This window comes from Fukomys damarensis, unplaced genomic scaffold (genome assembly GCF_012274545.1).
Source record: "Fukomys damarensis isolate Sample0158 unplaced genomic scaffold, DMR_v1.0_HiC HiC_scaffold_21, whole genome shotgun sequence".
NCBI lineage: Eukaryota > Metazoa > Chordata > Mammalia > Rodentia > Bathyergidae > Fukomys > Fukomys damarensis.
This window is the reverse complement of record NW_022900933.1, coordinates 31,533,941-31,544,538: the sequence shown is the minus strand read 5'-3', so window position 1 is coordinate 31,544,538 and position 10,598 is coordinate 31,533,941. Positions and strand designations below refer to the sequence as shown.

The 10,598-nt window shown below is 36.3% G+C and overlaps 1 protein-coding gene across 1 annotated transcript in view; it reads left to right on the top strand.

Moving 5' to 3' along the window:
• Positions 1-7,220, top strand: part of Trip11 (thyroid hormone receptor interactor 11) — a 76,763-nt gene extending 69,543 nt beyond the window's left edge. The window contains exons 17-21 of the mRNA XM_010616322.3: positions 1,334-1,415; positions 2,063-2,177; positions 2,618-2,734; positions 3,860-4,004; positions 6,755-7,220. Of these exons, the coding sequence (XP_010614624.1) occupies positions 1,334-1,415; positions 2,063-2,177; positions 2,618-2,734; positions 3,860-4,004; positions 6,755-6,975 (680 nt within the window). The 3' untranslated portion in view covers positions 6,976-7,220. The remainder of the gene's footprint in view (positions 1-1,333; positions 1,416-2,062; positions 2,178-2,617; positions 2,735-3,859; positions 4,005-6,754) is intronic.
• Positions 7,221-10,598: the final 3,378 nt, after the last annotated feature.

Here is a 10,598-nt window from a genome sequence, read left to right as displayed (position 1 = left end):
CCTTTTGGTTTAATCTCTGAATTATCACCCAAATCTTCCGGATATAGTTGTACCCTAGCTTCTGTGTCTCTAACGACCCCCAGACATTCTCATCTTCATAACATCATAGAAAACAGCTCATCAAATCAACGGCAGTTTTACCCCTTCATTTTAATTTTTGTTGTCGGACTGTCCTTGGTTTAATCTCTGAATTATCACCCAAATCTTCCGGATATAGTTGTACCCTAGCTTCTGTGTCTCTAACGACCCCCAGACATTCTCATCTTCATAACATCATAGAAAACAGCTCATCAAATCAACGGCAATGTTTTACCCCAACTGATACAATCAGCAACACATTAAGATCAAGCACAACTTGGGCACTGACCACCTGTGGTAGTCACTAGTCTATCACCCTTAAATCATTTGAATTAAATTGAAATCAAGAAGCAGTCCAGAACATGTCTGCAGTGAACAAACTTTTCAATATAGTGTATTTACCATTTAATGGCTCAGAGCGAGGATGCAAGACCCCTGATCTCAGTTAGCTGATTGCTGAACCCATGGCGCTGACTGACCTTGGGCTGCAAGGCCCAGATTGAGTTCGCCATCCTTCTGAATGGTTGAACTCCGCAATGTTCTATTACAGGTTTCCCACGCCCTTTCTTTAAAGATGTTCAAAGTTGGGAACTCAGAAAAATACCCTCGATGACCACCTCTGTCTTTGCAGAGTGGGTCCAAAGACTGGCACAGTCAGGAGGTCTGAGAGTGCGGGGGGCGGGGCTTATCGCTACCTTCCCGGCGCTTGAGCGATGTCGGCTGGGTGGGGAGCAGGCGTGGCTCTCCTTCCCGCGGTGGATCGGGGCCCAGGCTTCTTCCCGGAGCTTGAGCGATGGCGGCTGGGTCGGGAGTCCATAATTTGTATATTAGAGTCAATAATCTGAATTGTTACTTTTCATGCCCCCAGAATACTTAGCCATATCAGTTATGCCTTCAGCTATGACCTTAGTTGTGTTAGATGTTCTTATGCAGTTCATCAAAAACAGAGTCCAGTCAGGAAAACAGAAGAAGGAAAATCTAAAATTTAAAAAAAATACTCTGTTAAGGAATCAGTTAAGTTGCTGGGAGTAAACCATTGGGAATAAGGTAATTTCTAAGGTAATCTAGGTAATTTCTGTATCAGAGAGCTTAGTTCTGGGAGCCAAAGAAGAGAAAAAAGTAATTGAATATTCCCAGTTAGAATAGGGCATACATTCAAAGTTCATAGTAATGATCTCATAAGTCTAATTATTATATTTTTATTATAACATATTCCTCCAGTTAATAGCTGTCTTTATTCACATGCTTTAAACAGATGAGCTCCAACAAGAAATGTTGGATGATGCACAGAAGAAATTGATGAACTTAGTAAACAGCACAGAAGGAAAAGTGGACAAGTATGGCTTTACCTTTTAACTTTTTTATATTTTGTAGAGATGGCTTTTGTGGTTAAACAGTTTCTACATGTAGATGTTTGTAAGTGATTACATTTTCAGAAACATTTTCTTTTCTTTAATAAGGAGAAATATCAGTAGTTTTAATGGAAGTCAGCAAAATGATGTTCTACTATTTTTTTCCCTTTACTGTCCATACATGGACATATCTTGCTCAAATGTGTTAGTTTTGTACCTAAGAGTATATCAATACTCTCTCATTTAATATTTTTAAAAATTTAGGTATTATCAGCAAAATTTTAATACATAGGAAAATAGGGAAAGACAATGGTGAAACACAAGAATAGTTATCACCATGTAAGTGTCTGCTCCAAGGGAACATGAGCCCTGACAGACAGTGAAAATTACCAGTGAGGCACCTCCTCAGTAGGTTATTGGATTGAAGAAAATAAGTGATGTTTAACAGATATACATTTGGGGTTATATGAGATATTCCTAATTGGGTTTGTCAAGATTTTCTTATAAGCTCCTTTGAAGTATTTTATTGTTCATTGTTTTTGTAGTTAAATATTTAATTGATTAAGTACAATCACATTTTTGGGGACACTCCATGTGCAGTTGGTGTAAGCTTTTTCTTCCTTCATTTCCAGAGTCCTTATGAGAAATCTCTTCATTGGTCATTTCCACACACCAAAAAATAAGCGTCATGAAGTGTTCCAGTTAATGGGAAGCATCTTGGGTATTAAAAGGGAGGAAATGGAGCAGGTAATTAGACAGTGACAGCCATTCTGTATTCATTTATTGTTTATTTTCCTGAATATATTTATAACTAAAATAGTGTCATCAAAGATTGTTTCTTTTTACTATGTGTAACTTTTACTTAATTTCCTCAGTGATGTAAAAATGGAATCATTTTGTTCTACATTGAAGAGATATATCCAGTTTGTATGTATAGTTTAAATATTTTGCAGTTTAAAAACCAGTTCTCGTATCAGGATGCTGAAATTTTGAATTACAGTACCCCAAATTGTATTTGAGATTGGGCTTAGGATGGAATTTTATCCTATTTGTTGCCTTTGTCAATAGTAGGAAACACTTACCAGAAATTGGATTAAAAGCTTGATTTGCCAGTATCTGAAATCATGTAAAAATGACTATCTTTTCTCATATTGATAATATTTTTCTGTTTTAAAACAATCCTGCAGTTGCTTAATGAAGATCAGGGAGGTGTCACTAGGTGGATGACTGGGTGGCTTGGAGGAGGATCGAAAAGTGTCCCCAACACTCCACTGAGACCAAATCAGCAATCTGTGGTTAATAGTGTAAGAGCTAATTTTATTTTTGTTAAATATGAATGATGAAATTTGTATATTGCACTTATTTGCAAAGAATCAGTTTTTTTCTTTTAGGGTATTTTATGTAGCCATTTTATTATTTTGGAGTTGAGGAAAAAGATTTAGAGATAACAACCAGTTTTAATAATTTGATTGCATATAGGTTTTATTTTCACTTTTTAATGGTACTTTTGTTTTTTAGAGTCTTTACTGTTCTTTTATATGTGTTTGATTCTGGTACCTCAGGCAATCTTTCTGCAAAATTAAAGCAGTTAATTAAAGCCTCTGTTAAAGAGGCTTTATTTTACTCATTTCTGCTTGTTGCAAGTCACTGAGCTTGTGCCACCTACTCAGCCGGGCTCTGCCCCAGGCATTGTAAGCACTGGGGATGCAGCTGAGAACTAGCAGGAGCGGGCACCTGCCCTGCAGCCTGTGTGGCAGGAGGAGGCAGCTAGGATGCCCGGTGTGCAACAGTGCTGGGCGAATGGTAATGGAATTTAACAATACTGTGGGAATGTAAGGTTTCTTTCTTTATTTTTAATAAAGAAAGCACATAGGTTAGGATAAAGGCCTATTTTTGTTGGATAGCATAAAATTTAATTTAAACAAAAGAAATTCATTACATTATTTTAATTTGACAGTGCTACTAGAGATCTTTTGCAGATCTTTCAAAGATTATGTTTAATACTTTTTTCACTTGATACAATTTTTCATGTTATTAAAATGAACAGACTTCATGTGTTAAGTGCCACTAATGATAAGAAATGAGAGTCCTCAGTTGGCTAATTCTGATTATAATGTTTGAAATGAGTGTTGTCATCAAAGATTATTAAATTGTTGGGCTGGGGATTTAGTTCAGTGGTACCACACTGGCCTGGCAGGCGCAAAGTCCTGAGTTCAATCCCTTGTACCAAAAGAAGAAAAAAAGATTGTTGTTAATTTGCAGTAGCTACATATGAAACACTAGAATGGTCTGTAAAGCTGTTTTGTAAAAAGGAAAAAGATTCAAATGGCATGATTAGTATTTAACATTGAATTATAATACTTGGTACATTTTCTTATCTGTAGTGAATATAATTTTATTATCTAGCCTAATAAAGTATTTTTTCTTAGTCTTTTTCAGAACTTTTTGTTAAATTTCTAGAAACAGAATCTCATCCATCTATTCCACCACCAAAGCTTTCTGTTCATGATATGAAACTTCTAGGTTCACCAAGAAGGAGAGAACTAAATTCAAATGTATCAGAATCCTTGAAAGGTAAAACTAGATGCTTATTTCTTTTCTACAGTGTTAAAAATTGAATGTTTAACTTTATGATTTTGCTTTATAGTGATATTAACTAAATTAGTGTTATTGTAAATGTGTGACAGTGACTTCTAAAATTCTAATAAGGCGTCAAATTTTTGCTTTCTGTGTTGTAACAATCTGATATTTAATTGGCTTAGAATTTAAATAGTATAAACAATCTTCCCTTTGTATATCAGATGCTGTAGTTCTGTCTATGCATGAACTACTTTGAGTTATTCCTTTGGACATGGTAGTAAACTGGTTAAACCTTTGCCTGGTCATCTGTTTTCTTCTCTGAGTAGCGGTGCTGTTTACTAATTAGAGTTAGATACTGAGTTTATAGTTTAAGAAAGGGTTTCCCCTTGGAAAATCTAAGTGTTATAATCAGCCAAACTTTGACATGAAAATAATACATGCTCAATTTAGCAAACTAACTTAGACCTCTAAGAATATCATGAAGCATTCTGACATGTTGAAAGCTCTGCCTGGATGACCTACCCTAATAGGTTGTATGGTCTTATCACTGACATTGACATGTAGTAAAATTTGTTGAGTTGAAATTGAATTATCTATTAGACCATTTATAATTTCTTTATTTTTTTTATTAGTATATGTTTTCAATATATGATATTTACATTTGTTTTGGGGAATTGACGTATATCACTTTTGGTCCTCCCCTTACCCCACCCCTTTTCTGATCTCCTAGCTATTCCAAAAACTTTGCCTTCATTTCACTATTTATATTGTAAGTTCTTATATAAGAGAAAACATGAAATATTTAATTTTCTGCGTCAGATTTATTTAACTTAATATTATGGTCTCAAGATCCATCTAGCCAGGAGTGGTGGTGCACACCTGATACTCCAGCACTAGGAAGTCTGAGGCAGGCGGATCACTGTGAGTTCAAGGCTATCCTAGATTACACAGCAAGGCCCTGCCTCAAAAAAACAACAAAAAAAGTTTTCCTATGAATGATATAAATTAATTATTTATGACTGAATAAAATTTGATTGTGCATATATACCACATTTTCTTTATTCATTTGTTCATTGATAGACTTCTAGGCTGTTTCCAGAGCTTAACCACTGGAAGGTTTCTTTTTTAAAAAAAAAAAACTTTGTATTTTAATATAGGCTGACTAAAGGTATATGTTATTATATATTCTTTAATTTATATCATACATATATTTAAATTTACTTCAGTATTTATATTCTGCAATCTTAAAAACCTCTGTGGTTATTAGACAAATGTTTCTATTTTCTGAACTTTTATAGAAAGATAAAGTAGTAAAATCAATCTGTTTACATATTTCACTGCTAAATTTAATGAAAAGACATAACTTTATCTCAGAGGTATAGAAACTACTAAATTTTTTTTATTTATTGTACCAGTTTACATTCCCACCAACAATGTAGGAGGGTTCATTTTTCACCATAGCCTCCCCAACATTTGTTATTATTTGGTTCCTTATTGATAGCTGTTCTTTCTACTGTAAGATGCTATCTCTGTGTAGTTCCAGTTCTCATTTCTCTAAAGGCCAGTGAAATTGAAGTTGAAGTCATTTTTTCAAATTTTGGCTTTTTATACTTAGGGTATCTACATGCAGAAGATTGAAGGTAGACCAGTGTCTCTCACTATCTACTAAACTGAAATTAAAGTGAGTCAAAGATCTAAATATTAAAACAGAAACACATAATCTGTGGAAGATAAAATGGGTAAATCTTTCAAGTCATAGGCATAGGCAAGGCTGAATAGAATCTCAGTTGCACAAAAAATAACATCAGGGCTGGGGATTTAGCTCACTGGTTCCGCCTCTTGCCTTGCAAGCACAAGGACCCGAGTTCAATCCCCAGTACCAAAAATAGTAATATAAAAAAATAACATCAAAAGTCAACACTTGGGGGGCCAGGGACTTAGCTCAGTGGTTCTGCACCCTGCCTTTCAGTCACAAGGTCCCGAGTTTGGTCCCTAGTACCAAAAACAAAACAAAACAAAAAGTCAACACTTGGGATTATATCAAACTAAAAAGCTTCTACACAGAAAAGGAAACAACCAACAGAATAAAGTGACAAACCTCAGAATGGGAAAAAAATTTTTCCAGGTATACCTTGGACAGAGGACTGATATCTAGAAAATATAAAGAACTGAAAAAATTTAGGACTCCCCCTCAAAATAAAAGACCCAAAAAAAAAAAAAAAAAACAGGAGCTGAAATGAACAGATACTTCTCAGAAGAAATACAGAAAGGTCCATAAATACATGAAGAAATGTTCAACTTTGCTGGCCTTTAGAGAAATGTAAATTAAAATATTACCCATCTGTATTTCATAGATCTCTGGCTGTGGGGTACATAAACTAGTAACGTATGAATTATGTTTACTTGGGAGCCAAATCTAGAAATGGAAAACATGTAAAGAATTGTTTTTATGAGAAATTACCAAAAGTTAACTTTAAACAGATTTCCATAAGTCAATATTTATATTTAGAAATTAAGGAATATTTGTGCTTTTATTTTGAATAATTAAAGTCCCAAAACAGTGCTCAAGACCAGTGTATTTATTAACAGTGTAGAATTTTAAAGTTGATAGTAGTGATAATAGCTATGTATGTTAATATGACAATATAGCAAGAGCTTTTTAATGGTACTATATTCAGAGTGTTATTTCAATTTAACTTTTTTGTGATGAACAGAGACTAAATGCTCCACCTTCTATCTTCTAGATACAGCAGAATCCAGGGCTGGTAGAAGAACAGATGTGAGTGTATTCTTGGCTCCCCGCTCTGCAGCGGTGCCTCTTGTTAACCCATGTGGACTTGGGCCTGGTGCACCTGGCCATCTTCTTTTGAAGCCCATCTCAGATGTGCTGCCCACATTTACGCCTTTGCCAGTGTCACCTGACAACAGTGCTGGAGTTGTACTAAAAGACCTTTTAAAGCAATAGGTGATTCTCTAGCCAGAGATGTTAAGCACTTTAAAGAAACCATCAACACTATGTGTATATACTTTATCACAAAGTGGCCTTTTGGAAGAAGTCATGCATTTGTTTGCAGTTGTAATTTCCCTAAATTTAATAAAAATATTCTTAGTTGCTTTAGAAATTACAGGTGTCAGAGAAGAAATGTTTGCTATGTAATCTACTTTTATTTTCTTCTGGGGTTTATTCTAACTTAACCTAGAAACATTTTATTTATTTTACCTTGGAAAAATAAAAACGGAAAAACAAAAATGCTAGTAACTATATATACATATCAGCTTTTTATTTCAATCTGATTTTCAAGCTCTTTTAAGATAGAGATATGATTTATCTTTTAAAAGTAATGAAGGATTTTTAAAAATGAAAAATATAGATAGAAGTGGCTTTTCTACATAGTGCAGATAATTGGTCCGAAGCAAACATGAGTCACCTTTAGAGAACTCTGAGTCAACAGCTGAGGACAGGGTTGTCCTGGAGGTCACAGGCCCCGAGACCGGATGTGAGTTTGGTTCTCTGCAGTTCTGTCTCCTGTGCACGCTCAGGTGACCGCTGCCACAGTCGGGATACAGCAGTCTCATCATAGGGACCCTGTGCTGCCCTTTCCCAGCCAGCATCACCCTCCTACCTCCCACCTTAGTCCCTGACAGCCGCTCTGTTCCCCAGCTTTGTTGTTTAGTCATTTCCGGAATACTTTTCGGGCGGAAGCCTCTTGGGACTGGTCTTTCTCACTTGGCACAGTTCCCTGCAGCTCCATCCAAGGGGCCGCAGTATCCATAGCCCGATCCCCTTTACTGGTGAGGACCTGGCATGAATGTACTTTTAGTCTGAGCAGCTAAGGTGTCTGTTCGCAGGCGTCGTCTGAAACTGAAGACTGCCCCGCAGGAACACACCTGACTGCGGAGCGGGAACTCACCCAGCTGCGCCCGCGTAGCTGTCATTAGCAATGTAGCTGCACTGGCTGCCGCCCCGCCTCTGTCTGATGCGTCAGTACCCAGAGGTTCGGCAGCTGGATCCCTGGGTCCCCATCACGGGGGCCACTGAGGCAGGAGCTCCCTTTGACAGCACCAGCACCAGCACCAGCCAGGTGTCCGGAACTTAAGAGTGAGGGCACTTCTTTAATTTTCTATACACCCGTCACCAGATCCCTGACGTGGAGACCTACTGTGTCAGGATGCTCAGATTGGTGTTAGTTATTGAAGCTGTATACTAGCATCACCTGTGGATCTGGTAAGTTTAGATATGCCTTTAATAGAAGCATTTATATAGCAAGGAAAGATAAAAATGGGATTAATCCAAATATGTAAATAGATCTGGCTGCATTTGGTTGTCAATTTTGCTGTGATTAACTATATTTCTAATGCATTTAGAAGGGTGGAAGATTTGATTATGTGTTGATGGTTAAAACTAGTTTTCTGAAAAATTATGAGATAGTGCTGCTTCACAATGTCACCTTAATTTATTTTGCCGCTCTTTAGTGCATTTGAAGGAAAGTTGTTATAGAAGCTCATATTAGAGCTTTTAGACAGCCTCCTGTCTGTCTGCCCATTATTTCTCTGTGACCCTACACACGCTCCTCAGCTTACAGTGGGACTGCATCCCTATCAACCCATTGTAAATTAAAAATATGTACAATTCATGCCTTAAAAAGGTATGAATTTTCCAACTCTCCTAAATTATGCGCTGCTTGCCATTGAAGTTTCATTCCATGCAGAGAAACTGAAATAATAGTTTTTAAGCTAAAAACATTATGCTTGGTTTCTTCATTTTAAAGAAATGGAACATACAAAAAATGTTTTATTTTGAAAAGGAGATGTATGGTGGATATTTATGTAGTACGTCATATATATAAAATGCCTTCTATGATATTTTAAGTCTGACTCAAAAACCTGTCTTCATCTTCCATAGTTTAGCCTAAGTTTGACAGCTGCTGGAGCTGGACTGTACATCCAGACATCACAGAGCACATCACATGGCTGGCATTTAAGTTTCTGCCTTTGTCTGAAGCTGTGATGCCTGATATCTTTGTTGTGTCCGGGAAACTATAGCTGACCTGCATGAGTAGTACATGTGTGTGTTGATCTAAACCAGACATAACTCACTGACGTTTCTGAAACATGGTTGTGTCAGAGAACCATCTGTTCGAGGAATCTTCTTAGTAGCCAGGCAGTGATGCGGCATATAATGCAGACGCTACCAATGGGACATTGCCAACAGAAGGCTTCTGGCACTATTTTAATTATGATAGTTTTGCTGTTTTTTTCTCTATAAACAATAGAATTTGTGGTTGAATTTCAGTTTTTGCTGCCAGTTTTTCACAGCATTTCTAATGTTTTTCAACTATAGTTAGTGAACATATTTTATTTTATTTTATTTCTTTTATTGAATTTATTGGTACATTTTAGGTATACAGTACAGTTACATTCGTTATTGGGATCTTGTACTTTTACATGACAGGTCTTGGTTCTCATTTTTTCTCCTTGTCTAGTGAACATATTTTAATAGAAAATTTACAGCCATTGAGTTTAATTTTGATGTAATTCTCTTTCTTACGGTCCCCGCCACACACACATACACACACACTGAGAACTGGACCCATGGCCTTCACACTGAACCCCCAACCCTATTGCAATGTGGGAGATGAACTTACTAAATTCCCCAAGCTGGTCAAAACTTGTGATCCTCCTGCCTCAGCTTTTCAGAGTGCTGCATTTATAGGCACGTGCTACCACATCTGGCTTTCAGGTTTTTAAAGTTTTAGTTCCTAGTGTTCTTGTTTGTTCAAAAATGAAGGTAGGGGACCAAAACTAATAAAACCATAGGATAAAAGGAAAGACTTTCTTGCAACTAGAAGTGGAAATGTTAAATATTACCAGCTTATGTTTAAGAAGATTTCAAAAGGCTTACCTAGTCTGTAACTGGAGGAGGGGAAGCAAGCTGCATTTGGGGACAGGGATGATGAGAACTGTTTACAAAATGCTATGCATGAAGCCTCAAAGCATTTGAATTTGATTTTTACAACTAGTGAAGTTTTGCTGGGCCAAGTGGCATATGCCTATAATCACAGCACACAGGAAGCTGAGGCAGGAGGATCACTGTAAGGTCAAGGCCAGCCTGAACTATATAGTAAGATTTTATCTCCAAAAAACAATAACAAAAATAATAAATAAAATAAAACTAGTGAAGTTCTTCATATATCAAAATGTTTAAAACATCTTCCATCAATAAAAATTCAATGTAAATATCAAATAAGTTAGATCATATTTATATATTCCTATGGAAAATGGTAATTTTAATGTTTTGACATTTGGTTATTTCCCTTTTAACCTTTGAAGGTTTTACTATTTAAAATTGACAAATTAACCAGGCATAGTAGAGCATGCCTGTAATCTCAGCACTCTGAAGCCTGAGGCTGGAGGATCATCATGAGTTCAAGGCCAGCCTGGGCCAGCCTGGACTACACAGTGAGATCCTGTCTCAAAAAAAGACTTGACTTCAGTAAAGACTGCTTTTGCATTAAAAAACAAAACAAAACCTTGAAAAAATTGATAAATTTTTATTTGATTTATAGAGAAATAATGTAATTGTGAGAA